Raw genomic sequence first — 17895 nt, forward strand, 5'->3', positions numbered from 1 at the left:
CACTGTGTTGTGCTCTCTTTAAATGCTTGCCAAACGAATGCTTGCACATCTGAGCTCTTTTAATGAACTGCGTGTCAGCTTTACATTTCCCTTCATTAGTGAAATTCTAAATTCTCCTCTGCAATTCATCAATTCAGGACACATTTACAGTTTCTTTTTAGAAAATATACTTGACGCATATGACGCATTTGAAACATGTCTATTTAACCATTTTGCATTTAGCCTAATGACTTATGCAAGGAACTAGATGTTTTGAGGGGTATAGCCTATTTAACACTGAACCAGTATAATATATTTTGATCAACATGACATAAGCAATCGACAGTATAGGAAACAACAGACAATTGTAGGCCACGTAATTAATTGCATGGATGTATTAAATTTTTTGCAATTTGTTCAAAAGAATGAGAAATTGTTTGTATGATGTGCACAGGTGACTACTACTAATGATGTGGAGGTTGAACAAGTAGGCCTAGTTTTGAGAATTTCAGATGTGATCTGAGAAATGCACCAAAACTACCGAGAAAAACTAGTTTATATAGGCCATTTATTTATTTTCTTTGCTTACATTTAAACCAGGAAACCGTTTTATTATAACCGTTTCATTACAAAACTGGCCAGTCAGTCAGTCAGTCTATTCTGGATGTTGGTGAGAGGAAATGAGTGTATCAACAAGAACGGAATGAATCCACCGCTACACCTCCATACCTGAACGACACGGATTGCGTAATTGCGTATGCCGGTATGCGTCATCGTTAGCTAAATGACCACACCCTTATCTGGACTTGAAGCGCTGTTTAACACAGTTCCCACAGGTAGAAAGCGAGTTAACAAAGGGCTGTTAGTTTTATAATCTCAGAGTCCTGATTAAGGATTTACAAGTTCGTTTCCCTTTAGTGACAGAGGAAACCAAATGGGGATCTTCTACTCAGAGGTGAGTAACGTGGGCTATTTTGCCGGCTCTTTGAAACATGTCTTGATCTTAATGTCTTTAGAAATTAAATGGCTTGGCCAGCATCATAAACTGATGATTATGATAATTGACTGGCCGTGTTATGCTAAATTAAGGCGATTTAATATCTAACAACTTAATGAGTTTCGTTCTTCCTACCTCAATTCCGTGTCACTGTCAACGTAATGTTTTTCTAATGAGTAAAAATGTATCATACTTATCATCTTTTCTTAATTTTTTAAGAGATGTCCATGTTGAAATCAATGCCAACATCAGTGTTGCATTAACATCTACATCTCCTTTACACATCAAAAGACATAAAATACAGTAATTTATGCTCTTGGAGCTTTATGTTCAGTGTTTATGTAAATAAAAACGTAGCATTTGTTATTTAATCTGTCATTTTGTGTTTGGAAAGGGTGTGTTTATGTGTTGAGAAGTTATTTGTCACCAGACCTGTTTTGCTCTTCACCATTATCTGATATCAAGTCATGGTTCTAACTAACTTCACATGCACATGTGATTATTCTTTAGTCATCTTACATTTATTAATGTACTAGATATGAGATAATTAGTATTTTCATGTACATTTTCGTAATCATTTTGTGCTGCTTCCTTTCCACAGCCCATGTGTCAGGCAGCTTATGATGATGACGTCCACAAGTTGCATGAACTGATCTCGGCTGATGCCAGAAATGTGAATGTTCAAGATAAAGGAACGGGAGACACGCCGATTATAGCCGCCTGTAAACGGGGAAACCTCAGGAGTGTCAAATACCTTCTAGACTACAATGCAAATGTGTCCATTAGGAATAAGGTATTGCATTAGTCAGAAGACAAGAAAAGAGTTCTGTTTTCGACTATCATAATGCTACCGCTGTTTGTTATGAAGGAGTCCCGTGTGCACTTGATTCACTTTAATAATTTTCTCAGACTTGCCCTGTGGTACATTTTACTGATGATTGTTTGTTTGGTCAGCTTGCTTGTTTTGCTTTAAAATATGTGTGTTCCTTCTTTAGAAAGAAAGGACCTGTTTGCACTATGCTACGAGGAGAACATTCTCCTTCCTGGATTACCTGATGATTGCCATTTTAATGCCTATCTTGTTAATTGGTTATCTAATAATGGTAAGTTATTCCTCAGTCATAGTATTTCTAGAAGAGACTAATTACTGTCTGAAAAGAAGAGAATTGCTGTAGTTGCTAAAATTGTAATCAAAAATTAATCTTAGCATGCAGAGTGAGATCAAGAATGTCCTTGAGATTCATGTATGGGGTTAGGACATTTTTTTTGGAGTTTTATGGTGTTCTAGCCCATCACATATGCGATCTGACTTTAAATGAGACTGACCTAAATGTGTGTCATTATACCATATTAAAGCACTGCACCTGTTCTCTCTCAAAAGGAAGAGAAGCAAAGAAAAAATGTGAAATTGATGGAGTTTCTTTTGGCCACTAAGGTGGATGTTAATGCTGTAGACTATGTAAGTATAACAATTTTCATTTGTCTTTTTCAGGCCAGTGTTCATTGAGAAATCGGGCAATTTGTGTAGACATAATCCTGCCAAAAAGGATGTTCATTGTATAATCTGTGTATCTTTGCATCTTTTTAGAAGGGGAACACTGGACTTCATTATGCGTGCGAAAGAAAAAGTCAAAGGATCGTTCCATTGTTATTGCAGAAAAATGCAGATGTTTCTATACAGAACAAAGTAAGTTAATTTGTGTTGGCAGTTATTTCAGCATGAACTGTCTAAGAGGATTTAGTAATCATTTTGTTCTGATTTTACAGTGACTTGTACATATACACATTGTTGTATGACTCTATTAATAGTTTGCCATTCTGTTTGTCTCCCTCACAGAAAAGTGAAACTCCTCTAGATATTGCAAAGAGACTACAATTCTACAAAATTGTTACAATGTTAATGAAATCAAATTAGTATTAATGGAGGACATAAGAGAACAGAGACTTGTTTCGTGTGCAGAAGCAGTGCGGTCCTTTACAATTCACCAGCTGAGTTTAGATTGGGTTTTCTCAGATGAACGATGTTGCCATTCTAATTTATATTTAAGTATATTAGATTTACTGTTTTGTTAAATAATGAGTAAAAGTTTCCCAAAGACTGTATATTAATATTTGAATGTACTGTATATTCAGGTTGTTTTAAAGTGTGTTAAAGTTAGTTTTTTATCACTGTAAGGTATCATGGATTTAGTTTGTGCCATGTTGTTGGTAAAAAAAAAAAACTCCCACTAAATAAAGTTATTTTCTGTACGTCTTATGCATCAATGTATGTTTATTGGGTTTCATGTCATGATTTACAAAATCCATTACACAAGACCATAAAGGGCCATTCACACCAAGGACGACAACTATAACGATAAAGATATAGTTCTAAAATCGTTCTCAATATTAAAGAACAGCAAAATCCACACAGTTATAAACCACAGTTATAAAGGTACAAATAAACGATTTCGCTGGAATCCCTTTCAGAATGATTTTATCCTGCTGATGGAACAATAAAAACACTGACAGCCAATCAGAATCAATCCTGCTATAACGAGCTGGACCATTTAAAGCGGCAGATTAGTGTGCGCTTAGAATAAACAGAACGATATTGTCTTCTGCATGGGCGCTAATATAGTTATTGTTGTTGGTGTGAACAGACCTTAAAAAAGGTAATGAAATGCTACAGTAAGGTAAACTAGTGGTTAGTAAAAGCTAAAGTGAAAAACACATTAAACAGTGCATGTTCTTTAAAAGACATTAAAAGGCAACACCTGATTATGAGTGTAAAACTCAATCTCTAGGTGACGGCTCAAAGGCTTAAATCAGTTTGTAATACCGAATATACATTGGTAATTGCAGATTTGGTTACCAGCACCTCAAACAAATGGTTCATCTGCTTAAAGTATGAATAAACAAAGAGGTAGAAAAGAATTTTCATTTTTGGGTGAACTATCACTTTAAGCTCAAAGCATGGTAAAAACAAATTGCTGATAAAACCTGCTGCTCAATCAAAATGTCTCTTCACACATGCTCCCTCATAATTTCAATCATTTTGCTGTACATCTCTTGTGGGGCGTCCAAGCCCCAGATGAAGTCCAGGTGTTCCCAGTGCTCAATATTGCGGTGGTACATCAATTTAGGTATCTGTGTGAGCAGTAGAGCCACATCCTGAGGATCTGCCAAAGTGTCCTGCCCACCAGACCACAAAGCTGTAGGTACCATCATGTCCCTCACGTTGTACAGAGGAGGGGTTGACTGGGAAGAGGAAGCAAGAAGAGACCTTTAGACTTCAGGCACTGGTCAATTTTACTGCTGACTTAGTACTCTAGTCCTCTGAATGACAGAGAAAACAAGACAAAATTGTCGTAATAAGAGTCTTGAGTATTTCCAAAATGCCCCGGATAGGTGTGTTAAATGTATTGGGGAAAACAGCTTAAAGGGATAGTCCACCCGAAAATGAAAATTTGTCATTTTCTCACCCTCGTGTCGTTCCAAGTTCCTGTATGACTGTCTTCTGTTCATAAAAGAAGATATTTTGAAGAATGTTAGTAACTTAACAGTTTGGAAGTTAATGGGAACTGTTTGGTTACTAACATTCTTCTTCTTCTTCTTCTTCAAAAAAAAACTTCTTTAGTGTTCAACAGAAGAAAGAAATGCATACAGACATGAGAGTAATTCATTCTTTTCATTTTTGGGTGGACTGTCTCTTTAAGGGGAGAATAGTAGCAATAGTCTTCAACATTACCTGATTATAATGTGCCATATTTCCAGCTTTTCCATAATCATATGCCATAAGCTTACTGGATTTCACAGCCTGTACAAAGAACACAAGATGTGTATTAAAAATCAGGTCAAACTACAAAGCAAGTAGAAGGTACATATGTTTGAGTGTGCCTTCATTATCACTAATTCACAACACCAAATTTCAGTGGTTGTTGGGTTTTGTTAGACCCTGTTGGTGCTTTTTGGGTCAGTGTGAACATGACAGCTGTTATAAATCCAACGGACAACTTTAAAAAAAAAATTAACATGTTGCTGTTTGTGGGTGTTTAATGGGGCAATGTGAAGCAGCCCTAAGACACACAGAGAAAGGTGTGCATGCAACTTTATTATCTTAAGTAACTGCTACTACTGTATGTATAATTACTAGCGTATTGGAATCATTTACATTACATTTGCGCATATAGCAGACACTTTTTTCCAGCTTTTATCACTCAGACTTTTGCAATATTTAGAAAGACGTTGATGTGTTCACGCTGGAGTCCTATCTATCCACTTAAAGCTTCCCAAACAACAGTAATGAGTCAACCCAAATGGGACATAATAACTATTCTATTATTATTCTAAAGAAATTAATTGGATGCCTTTTATTGTCCAGATGTTTTTATTCTAGAGTAGAAAAAAAAAAGAGCAAATGTAACTTTGAGGAAATAAAAAGCACAAAAAAACAAACAAACACATTATTTGATTGCATCTGAGAACACATGCGGGGCAATGTGATCGAGCAGGTCCAGAAAAATGTCACATTGGACTTACCCAAAAGCCCCTATTGTGACACTGCTCTATTACTTCACACTGATATTTTTTACTCTGAGACAGATGAAGGAACTGTCACAACCTCTGGTGTTTGTGCTTTCACTCATTTTGAGGAAATAATGTGTGGATGTTTTAAAATGTATTGCAGATGGAAAGGGACATTTAGCAGGGCACATGCACATGTCACTGTGAGTTTTTTTTTTTTTTTACCTGAGCCCAATGAACCATGTTCTGGACTGAGGTTCCTGCTGGGCAGTGTGTTGTGTACACAGGTGTTCTGGTCTGAAAGATAGAGACAAACTCATGAAGGAACATTCCAAAATCCATTGCGATAAAAGAGCATAACTGAACAATGTTATACCATGTTCAGGTTCTTCTCATCAAAACCACAGAGGAGAAAGAAGATGTTTCCACACAGCACACTCAAGGGCTTTCTGCTGCAGAATTCAGTGGCAAAAAACTTAATCAATTCGTTCTGAGGCATGAAGTCTTCTCTTCCAAAAAGATCCTGCAAATGAAAAAAATGATTGGTTGATATGAGCTGATAAATAATCATTATGCCTATATGTGCCTTATGAGTTGATTCCAAATCAGTGACTTATGAGGTTTCATGGCAGTTAAAAGGCAATAGGGTTTTTTTTGCTACAGAGCTACAGTGGCCCTGTCCCAAATGGAACTTTAAGCCCTTGTGATCTTCCTCTGAGTCCACACTTTTGTGACGTAATGCCACTTTGACTGTCGGGTAGAAGTTGTCTAAAATGACAAATGGGACATCCTATGGTCTTGTGGACTTAACGGACTTGCATCGGCCATTGTAAGTCCAAAAGAACGCAAGTGCAAATGAAGTGTGCCATTTGGGACAGGGCCAGTATAGCGTTTTAAATAAACTGCTCACCCAAATGAGAAACTCTGGAATAACAGACAATTTAGTCATGGGGCTTTTAGTCAACCCCACTGTGGCGACAGGAGCTAGGGCAAAGAACATCTTGATTTTGCTGGCCAGCTCCGGCATTGTTGAGAAAGCCATGAATGCTGAGAAGCAAGAGAGTGAAGAACAGGAAGTTACTCAGCAACAGTTAAAGAAGAAATAAATAAAATATATAAGGCTTAGAATCACATGTCATGCATAGCTAAAAGTGAGAAGTACTGTAGCAGCTGTGACCTGGGAGATGTTCCCACATGATAACACATTCAGCATTCGCCTACTGTCAGTGCAAGAGGATGCATTATGCACAGCACATCTCTGAGCATATTTTGTAGACCAGTGATTTGATGTATAGTAACCCTGGCTTCCATTTCCACATTTCAAAATAATGAATCACTCTGAAATGCTTAGAGAATGGCAGCATACCTATAGTGGTTCCCTGGGAATGTCCCACATAAAAGATTTGCTCCTGGCCAGTTGTCTTTGTAATGAAGTTTATCACTGCGGGAAGATCCTTCTTAGCCATTTCATCATGACTGCCACACACACACACACACACACACACACACACACACACACACACACACACACACAACACAGAGAGACATTTTTTTTTTTTTGAGCTTAGGATTCTGGATGAAACATTATTAATCCAACTGAGAATTCCCAAGATAAGAACTAGATTTGCATTTCCTGAAGGAAATACCAAAGCTTGTGAGGCAAGAATAATAATAATGTTACAATTTGAGGCAAGACAAGGTTTTAATTCTTTTCACACAAGTATCATGAGTTTAAATGAGGTAATGAAAGCTTAAATATATACAATCAAAAAGTCAACCTTTATATCAAACTCTAAATTTGTAAATATACACTACTGTTCAAAAAGTGACAATACACACATTTATAATGTTACAAAAGATTTTTTTTTTAAATGCTGTTCTTTTGAACTTTATATTCATGTGTGAACTGAGTAAACATGTTGAATATCACACACCACTTTCATAAAAATCTTATCCTTGTACCTGAACTTCCAGTATTCTTTCTGTTTAGGGTCAAGGCTGACATGTTTTCTGGACCAGGTGTTCCCACGACTGTTGCCCATCCACACGTCAAATCCAGCATCGGCTAGGAGGAAACCCAGGCTGGTGTTGGGCAGGTTTGTCACCCAGTTACTTCCAGCAGCGAGAAGACCATGTTGGAGGAACACTACAGGCTTGGCTTCTGTCATAAACATGAATCAAGAGTCCAAAATAGGTCACAAAACCTTTAAGTGAATGTGAATATAATCAATCAAACACACACACACACACACACACAAAACCTTTAAGTGGATGTGAATATAATCAAACACACACACACACACGCACACACGCACACACACGCACACACGCACACACACGCACACACACTCCACTTACACAAAACCTTTAAGTGGATGTGAATATAATCAAATATACAGACACACACAAACCTTTAAGTGGATGTGAATATAATCACACACACACACACACGCACACACACGCACACACACACGCACACACACGCACACACACGCACACACACGCACACACACGCACACACACGCACACACACGCACACACACACACACACACACACACACACACACACACACACACACACACACACACACACACACACACACACACTTACTTAGCCATCTAAATGGGGACATTCCATAGACGTAATGGTTTTTATACTGTACAAACTGTAGCCTTCTCTCCCCTCACACTAACCCTACCATAAACATGCCCACAAAAAATGTTTGTTTTTTTTGTACAAAAACCTTTATATATTTAATTTTTATACCAGTTTTACAAATGAGGAAATTCCTAAAGGGAGGTTTTTGGAGATTTTGGTCACTTCTGGGAACAAATTTGTCCCCAAAATAATAGTTAAGTAGGTACACACACATGCACGCACACATACGTACATACATACATACAAACATACGTACATACGTGTCTATGTATGTATGTATGTCTGTCTGTCTGTATGCATTTATGTATTATTATTTTTATTTTTTTGAGATTATGCATTTTGCCAGCAGAGGGAGTATGTGCATTAGCTTTATACTGCTAATGCCATCCTTTCTTTTTTTGGGACCTTTATCTTGAATATCTGTCAGAAACAGGAAGTGAGCTGGTCCTCTTAGTAGCACAAACAGACCTTGGGCTGATAGCATTGTTTGACTTCATACCAGTCATTCCTTCTACCCCCTTAAAGCCTGCAACTCACACAGCAAGACTTTAGCAACAGTGTGGAGACTTTACAGTTTACATAACTGCAGAATAATAAGAGCAGTCGCACGCTGAGTCACGATAGAGTTTATGGGAAATGAAGTTCAGTGCTTTAAACACAATTTTAAAAACATTCTCATTACAGAAGTCATTGTGTGCATGAATTGCATTTTGAATGTATTTTTGAACTGATCAATAGATTCGGAGAACAAAATTAGTGTGCACTTTCTCAGGTGAGACGGTCTTTATGAAACCTCAAAAGTAATTCCCCGGTGCTCTTCTTTCGATCCACCAGTGTCCCGTGTGACATGGAGAATTGGGACAGCATGAAATGAATTGCATCTTGTGTGTGCCACCTCAGAGCTTCTGTGCTTATAACACCCAACGTCACAGCACTCAGCACCAGCCATCCACTGAAACAAACAGCTTGATGGCTCTTTACTTATTTATCACAGATCAGAATTCATTATTAACATTAACCAGCTCCCAGCACACACAAACACACACAGCCCTAAAACCACCATAAAACAAAAACGACACACAGGGTTTAGTCTTGGTCTTCATAATTCCCTGGCTTCCTGATTAAGTATGGTTATAAACGTACAGAACGCATTTCCACACATTCATTTGCATAAACCAATTTTATTCTGAAGGTCAAACACGAGCCAACAACACCCTTAATCTAATACAATGAGTGAAAAGCAAAGATGCACAAGGCCAAAGTTTCTCAAAGGCCCCTCAAATCCTCCAGCAGAGGGATTTGTGTCGGGGAAATGTATTCTCATTTAGAATAACATGAGACATTGTGTTAGCACAGCAAGGGAGAGTGGAAGCTGATGTATGGCTGTTGAATTGGTTTTCCGCTCCAGTGGCGTCCCTGGCGAGATTAGTGTGAGAGCACGAGCTTTTGAGATCTCTCTGCTCATTAATGAAATATGGGGAGCGCTAAATATCAAACTGAATACTGATTTCAGAAGAACTAATGAATAGTGAATTGAACATTAACACCACAATAACACTCATCCGAACTGAACTGATTTCAGCCTGCTGTATCTTCACAGAGATTCCTTTGTTTTACAGCTGATGACATCATACCTGTCATTGATTTATTCTAGTGATACACCTATTACAATACATTCTGATATCAGTTCACTCCTTGTGCATACAAAACTTTCACTGGATTAATACAACTAATGGCAAAATGAATGTTTGGAAATGTAAACTTATATTTCCTACTGACACACTACAGCAAAATATATAAATAACTGGCTTAATTTATATATATATATATATATATATATATATGTTTTTATATAAGTTTTTTTATTATGTAAAAAAAAAAATCATAAAAAAAATTATATATATATATATTCATTTTGCCATTAATTGTATTAATCCAGTGAAAGTTTTGTATGCACAATGAGTGAACTGATATCAGAATGTATTTTAATATAGGTTTTAATATTTAATGTTTTTTATTTATTTATTATTATTTTTTATTATTATATAGTATAGTTTATTTTTTACATTTTATTTTATCATAATTGTTTTGCCATAACATGACAACAATTTTCAGCTTATCTGCATATTCAATTAATGTAAAAGTAAATCTTTAAAAACACGAATAATTCAATAACACTGTTAAATTTGTGGGGAAGGTTTCATTAGTTAAGATTAGCTAACTACTTAACATGAACTAAGAATGAACAATACTACAGCATCCATTAATCTTAGTTAATTTCAAAATTTACTAACACATTATTAAAATCAAATGTTGTATTTGTTAGCATTGGTTAATGCACTGTGAACTAACATAAACAAAAATGAATAAATACTGTAGCAAATTTGTATTGCTCATTGTTAGTTCACGTTAGTTAATTCATTAACAAATGAGACCTTATTGTAAAGTGTTACCAATTTGTGAAACCCGCAACATCACGAGAGGTCATGATATCTAGATATTTATGAGATGAAAAACCCAGTGAAGAAATCATGTGTGGGTTGCGTTATATGACCCTGTAACAGGAGGTCCTCCTCCATATGGGACTGACTCATCTAAAACCACTTCTTTCCCCTCTTTAAATTGCTCCGTGACTATTAAAGAGCACGGGATGTTAAGATGTTAAGCTTCAGATGTGAACATCTCACCCAGTGTGTTCATGTGACTATGTATTTCAGTGTGTATTTTTGGCTCCAGCTTCACAAAGTTTTCAGGTGACACCGACAATTTACTTTCAGATATTATCCTAATACTGTAATAATACCTTATTTTGTAATCATTACTAGCACAAGTTGTCATTTCTGCCTAACATTAGCTTAACTGAATACATGAAGTTAACTAACCACATAACATGTATTAAAACAGTATATTAATACCATATGGACATTACTTTGATACACTCATCTCTGGCTGATAACAGAATACTAGTAACATCAAAAAAAGTATTTGCTGTTAAACTGCTTTGAAACAATATGCATTGTGAAAAGCGCTATACATGTAAACTTTAATTGAATAATGGCAGCACAGTGAATCTGTGAATGGTGAGGATTCAGATATCATCTTACAGAGATTCCTCTTTCAGATGGCCATGTCAGTGTCCCATCTTTAATAATTCACACTAACACAGGCCAAACAAAAGCATGAATGGGCTCATTGAAATATTTTGGCTATCCAACTTAAACCATTACCTTGTCCATCCTTGTTTTTGAGCCCATGTGGGATTCGGTTGACGCTCAGGATGTACCCATCCTCGGTGACCACTTCGAATTCTTCCGCTGTGTAGCCCCAGTGTGTGATGATCTCGCTCTACAAGAGACAAACACAGCGGTGAACATGGACAAAGTCCATGAGAAGCATGACAGCATGGAGAAATCAATGGAAACACACCTTTATGTAAGATAAAGGAAATAATATAGAATAGCAAACACTTCAGTGAGTCATTCTTAGACAATACAACACTTCAAAATAGCACAAGCACTGCTCTTTTCTGACGAAAGCAGTATAATGTCATCCATTTGAAGAAGAAATATAAACCTAAGAATAGCTACATTTCTTCTTTGCCAAGGTCTACAATAAATATCATAAGCGTGGCAGTATTTTTTTTAAATGTAATGACAAGAGAAAACACCAGTTCAGCTTAAATTCTTAGTTTAGCCATTTGTCTTTTCAAGAGCACAATTATTTCAGCTGTATGGAGTCACACTCCTCCTCCTCCTCCTCCTCCTCTAGATATGAGATAAATTATAATCAGAGACTTCAAAGAAACTGTGTGAGCTTGTTGGTTCCAGGCCTGCCATGCAATCTCCCCATGCATAATTAAAGGCTCTGCAGTTTCCCACTCCCCCTGGGTCTTCTGTCTGCTCATTCTACTTTAGGCCACTTAAGGATAAACCCACTGCTGGCTCAACACACATTAAGGGGAGGGTAAGCACTGGGGGTTGTGCTTCTTTCTCTCACTCTCTGTCTGAGATGGGGTATTTGTCCTCTTTTCATGCAGAGATAGTGCGTGTTGGAAAATCATTAATGTTTCATGTACTTCTGCAGAGTGAAAAAGTAAGTCTGATAAAATGCAGAATGCGATCAACTATTGAAAATAGAAATAATGTCATTTTCCTTGAAATCAAGAGCAAATGTAACGGAGCTCAAAATCATTTGAAGTATATCTTTCTTTTTTTTGGTCAGAGCTGCATCTTTTTTCTTTTTTCTTTACGAATTTTAATTGAATAGTAAAATTCCATCAAATTGAATTGAATAATCCGTACATATTATTCATATTATGAATTAAGAATCACATAAACTAAATGGTCCATTCCCTTGGTCCATTAAGATTTACACAAAATGTTTTATTAAACTCTAGTATTTATTTTAATTTTTTTTACTTAATCTATAATGAATAATATGCAAGGATTATTCAAATCAATTCGATGGAATTTTACTATACAAATGAAATTTGTAAATCTTAAAAAAAGGCTTACTTTTTTTCTTCTTTTTTTTTTTAGTACACCTCTTACTAATAAAACTAATAAAGTTGCTAATATATTTGATACTCAGTAAAACTACAAAGTGGCCAAAAAGTAACAAATTATATTTACTCAAATACTTTACAACATTGATTGTTTGTGTGTATTTTTTTTTTCTTTTCAACAACCGATGGATAGAACCAAGTCCCCACCCTACATTTTTTACTTTTTCTTTATTCCGATTCACTCGGATGAAAAGAAAAAAAATCTGTCGCTACTTTCGTTACATTGAACCTTTCAAGGCATTGTTGACCCCAAAATGTTGACCCAATTTTTTACTCACCTTCACCGATGTTTTTCTTGGAATGGATTTTTGTATGGCTATTTGCGTGGCTTTAGAAGACATATGGTGTACAAGTTATGAATTGTCTTTTTGTCCTTTATTGATCTTGACAGACATGTCCACTACAAACTGAAAAGAACTGGATTAAGAGTATTTAAACTCTCCTAACGTGTTCGAATGAAAAATAATGACAGAACTTTCATTTACGGGTTCAAATATTCCTTTAAGTAGCCCAAATGAAACCATTTTAAGGCTCAATCGTTTCCTTATGAATGCAAGTATGTGAAACCTAGTATAAAACCCAGTTATTGTATTAAAACCAACAAATTACTGTCTTATCAGCGTTTCTGCAAATGGTTTTCTGACCTGTGCAAATGATCAAACAATGATTATGAGATATCATTATTTAAACCAAGAAGTCTTTGTTTCATATCTAACCACACATGAAAGTGCATAAATGTCACTTAGAGTACAATTCCCTTTCAGAGTCTGTGCCTGTGGGAAAAGATTTTACATAAAGCTGTCTAATCTCAAATATGAAAAAATTGCTGAACTCGTGAATAATGTTTCTCTTCCCATTTTCACACACTGAGAAAAAAAAAAAGGTTTTCTTAAAAACACGTATGAAACAAGATACACTTTTACAATTGTGATAACATGATGATGTGCTCTGCATTCAGCTCCCAAGATAAATACTGTTCGTAAATGTAATATATGACATATATGTTCCTATATCGAGAGTGGTGTTGTCAATTATGTTTTCATATAAACCAATACATTAGTTCCACATATATACATCCTCAGGATATATAAAGATATTAGTTTATAGTAAAATTTGTTTATATAGCTACATGAAACAAAATATTTAAATGATGAATTTTTACATGGTACTGTATTTTAAGACCAATATACAATGAGAATATATTTTGTGCATGGATATTTCATATATGAGATATACATGTCAAAATATGCATTATAGATACATAAACAGATATATTTATAAGGGATAAATGAATATGTCGATATGTGGAATTGCTTCAATTTCGAATAAGTTTCATATATAGCTATGAATGTTATGTACATATTGGTATATGTTTTTACTAATTTTCATATATGGATATTTCATGCATGTACATATTTGCGAAGGGGGCGAGCCACAGTGAAATGTGGAGGGACAAAGTGCAAAATGTAGTTTGTGATAGAGATGGTCAACTAATGAATCCACTTCTCTCGAGAGCACGTGTCAAAACAGAGAACTGCAAATAATATTACAAATCTAGTGCAAAGTTCAAAACATGACATGGCATTCATGTGGTCAGCTGAGTTACAAGTCCTTATGTAGTATAGGTTTACTTCATTATCCATACATAATTGTTTAGAAAAGTCATTTAAAAATCATCTTATTAAGACTATTGGGAATATTATTGGGAGATACAGAGTGACAACTGATATTTCTATGAATTTTTTCTGTAAGTCTGTTATACTGTTATAAAAATCTCATTGATTTATATTACAAACTACAAAAAAATTTGACCATATAGCTAAACCAAATTGCATAATTTTCTCAGTTTGGCCTCTGAATTCTCCTTGAGTGTAAGCCTCATATTCTCACTGTATTACGGAGCCCCACACATAAAATGCAAGAAAAAAAAAGTATATCGTGGCCACAAATTAACAATTTGTTCCCGCAACTTACTAATATGTCAGCATGTTTTACTAATTTGCTCCTTGTTTTAAGAAGTAAATAGTGCGCACAATTAGTAATCAGTTTCCTTAATTTACTAAATCATGGCCATGGCCTAATTTGTTCCCTTGTTTTAGTTAAATCAGCATGGACACGATTTACTAAAACGAGAGAACAAATTGTTAATTCATGGCCACAATTTACTAAAATGAGAATTTAATTCTTAATTAAAATAACTTAATTCATACTTACAGGTTGTGATTCTGAGGAGCAAGTTGGTCCAAATAAACGGTACTACTACCGACCCATATTTCAAGAGCGAGCATTTTGCGAATCCTGTGTTGAACTGTGTAAAATTACGTGTTTGAGGTAGGGTCAAGTTGCATTGGACCACGGGCGGTCATTATGCAAATGTATTTTCTAGTGACGTAGAACCGTCACACAGTGGGATACGAATTACAAACACCTCGTTTAGGCGGTTCAGAGTTGATTTAGTTGAACAACTTTTGCAGAACATTTACATTCACATTTCACAAAAAGGTTTATGGAAGATCTAAAGTGTTTGTTTCACTTCAATAACTCTGCATTTCACAAAGTAAACAGTATTGTCCACAAAGCTGGTCAGCATGTTGTTGAATAACTTCATTTTTGTCACCACTGAGATGAAGGACAAAAGTGACCCAATTTACCAGAATTTGTTCACTCATTGCAGCTTGTCATATTACATGTTACATGTTGTATTGGTCACTTACGATGTTCATATTGACTTCAGGGTCCAGTCCTGCCTCGTCCTGAAAAGGCAGCCTGCACTGAACCAGCCCAAGTGTAAGCAATACCAGAGACAAGAACAGCCATGATATCTTCTTTCTGTTGAACATTCACAAACAGTGAATTAACATACATGGTTTCCCAAGACTAATCTAAACCAATGTTAAAAAGCTATGCTTTTCTTCAGCAGCCATTAATACATTGTTTAGTGTTGCTCAACATGTGTGACTGAAAGGTAAGCAATTAATACATAAAAAAATCCAATGTAGCTGAATCCTAGTTTGTTCAGACGAAATCAACTGTAAAAACAAACATTGCTAAACATCACTGTACTTTATTATACAAGAGCAGTTTGACTGGTAAAAAAAAAATTCTCACTTTTTTTTTTCCTATTCAAACATTTCTGCCACCAAATAGTGTATGGGGCTATATATAATTTAAGCAACGTTTAATTTTACAATTCTGCATTTTCACCAAGCGAAAGCAGTTCAGTTAGCACATCCGAGTGGTATGAATGACAAGAAGCCAAGCCAGTGCTTTTGAAAAAACAAACTTTAAGCGTTACAAATACATCAGAAGTCAGCCAGTGCAAACATACAGTAGTTACATTGTCGTACAGTATTTTCGTTCACAGCTAACGTTAATTAATATACTAACCTGCACTATTCTACATCATTCTTTGCAGCACACGAAGAAACATGTTTGTCTTATTATAATCTGATCGAGATTAATGATCTAATGAACCGTGTTTGTTGAAGGGTCCTATAAGCACTGAATAACGAAAATAACGAAACTCACCCAACGTCGGATGAGCTCTCCATAGCAGCGCACTGAACTCAAACGTGTGGAGAGTTAGGTCAGTACTAAGTAACTACTTGCTAACCACACTGACTGATAGCGATGATAATGCTTTAACATAACATCAGCTGACAGTGACATCATGACATGATCACTGTGCTTAAACGCCTTTAATCAATCAGTCCCCCTTCCTGAAGAAGCTTCATACATGTATTAGCTGCTTTCTCCTTTGATTCAATTACTCCTCCATTATTATTTAAATGCGTCAAACTGACGTCGTCATTATTTGTTTTTAGATAATGAGACTAAATAAATTGTGCTTTACAGTGGTCAGTTAAGCCAAGTTTTTTTCGACTACGAAAATAAATTAATTAAAAAATTACACTAAATGCAATTAAGACATTTGAGTGAGTACTCTTCAAATATCTGCACAACTGACATATAACTTTATTATTATTTTGAAGTTTGGATATTATGTGCATACTTATCAGTCAAACATTGAACAAACAAAGGGAATGTTTTAGTTGGCCAACAAAAAACCCTTCAGCCTTTCATAATTCTTAAAGTGACAGTAAGCCATATCGAGTGATATCTTCAAACTAGCGAGATCACTTGGCTAATTCAGCTTAAGTAACGTTAGCTGCTTACTTTACATTCTCTAAAAAAATGTCTCGAGTTCTAATAGTTGGTGCTGGACTTACTGGCAGTATATGTGCCTGTCTGCTGCGGAGGGAGCTGCCAAACAAGGTTAATATAGTCGTGTGGGACAAATCTCGGGGTTCAGGTTAGCATCTTCTTATTTGTTTTGACATACAGAATGCTTTTTTATATAAACTAATATGAAACACTTTATCGAGTGGTGAATGTTTCTGTGTTGGAATCATTGCATTGGTGGTATGTGCTGCAAATCACTCATTATGGGTTAAACATAAATCCAAAAGCTGCTAAACTGGTGACCTGCTCCTCTCTACAAGGTGAGCAGAAAATGAACAGATATAAAGTAACTTCAACTTTATTATACAAAAGTTTTTATTTTATTTTTTTATGTCAAATTCCTATTGACTCTGCCTGAAAGGACAGAATGAATGAACAAGTAACGTTACTCAATAATGTACTTCAGACATGACCAGAAAGTAATGCTGCCTTCACGTGCTATCGGAAATTTCCTACTTTCCACTTCAGAAGTCGTCATTACGAGCTCATCGCATTAACATTGTTGAGAGGGCGTTCATGTCCAATTTTTTTTTGTAATAGGATTATAGGAAACTAATATTTATTTACGATAATTGTGATAGCATGATGTGAAGGCAGCATCTCTTGAACTTCCCCACTTCAAACACTCCCACTTCAAATATCGTCAAATAACAATGATTAGAATGTGGTATAGAACAGAATAGTTAACGCCACATTACAACAGCTGTTTAAAACAATTAAAAACTGGGTTAAGATGGGAAAAGATGCCGCCTCTGTGTAAACTTTTACTGACTGTGTAAATAACTTAATATAATTTCTATTGAAGGGGTCATGAACTGCATTGATTTATTGTTTTATAATGTTTCCTGTGGTGCACTTATAATGTTAGTATGATTTTTACACCCAAAAATTGTCATAATTTAGAAATAAAAGGCATTTTACTACCCTGATTTTAGCCCTCTTATTTGA

General features: G+C 35.6%; 3 protein-coding genes across 5 annotated transcripts in view; 2 read left to right on the forward strand and 1 right to left on the reverse strand.

The window, feature by feature from the left end:
- Positions 1 to 661: 661 nt before the first annotated feature.
- On the forward strand, positions 662 to 3236 carry ankrd22 (ankyrin repeat domain 22). Its single transcript, XM_084434187.1, has 6 exons — positions 662 to 934; positions 1578 to 1769; positions 1972 to 2079; positions 2358 to 2435; positions 2565 to 2663; positions 2814 to 3236. The coding sequence occupies exons 1-6, from the start codon at positions 914 to 916 to the stop codon at positions 2889 to 2891; spliced, it is 576 nt and encodes a 191-aa protein (XP_084290313.1). The 5' UTR covers positions 662 to 913; the 3' UTR covers positions 2892 to 3236.
- Positions 3231 to 16589, reverse strand: lipf (lipase, gastric). The gene is made up of 10 exons (XM_084434186.1): positions 16234 to 16589; positions 15420 to 15534; positions 11369 to 11486; positions 7445 to 7643; positions 6849 to 6958; positions 6393 to 6529; positions 5859 to 6005; positions 5708 to 5779; positions 4707 to 4775; positions 3231 to 4216 (listed from the first exon to the last, which is right to left on the reverse strand). The coding sequence occupies exons 1-10, from the start codon at positions 16254 to 16256 to the stop codon at positions 3983 to 3985; spliced, it is 1224 nt and encodes a 407-aa protein (XP_084290312.1). The 5' UTR covers positions 16257 to 16589; the 3' UTR covers positions 3231 to 3982.
- A 225-nt stretch (positions 16590 to 16814) lies between these two features.
- rnls (renalase, FAD-dependent amine oxidase) overlaps positions 16815 to 17895 on the forward strand; it is a 60730-nt gene continuing 59649 nt past the window's right edge. For all 3 annotated transcript variants that reach the window (XM_084435185.1, XM_084435187.1, XM_084435186.1), the window contains exon 1: positions 16815 to 17017. In XM_084435185.1, the coding sequence (XP_084291311.1) occupies positions 16900 to 17017 (118 nt within the window). In that variant the 5' untranslated portion in view covers positions 16815 to 16899. The remainder of the gene's footprint in view (positions 17018 to 17895) is intronic.

This window comes from Rutilus rutilus (assembly GCF_951802725.1).
Source record: "Rutilus rutilus genome assembly, chromosome: 16".
NCBI classification, from domain to species: Eukaryota; Metazoa; Chordata; class Actinopteri; order Cypriniformes; family Leuciscidae; genus Rutilus; species Rutilus rutilus.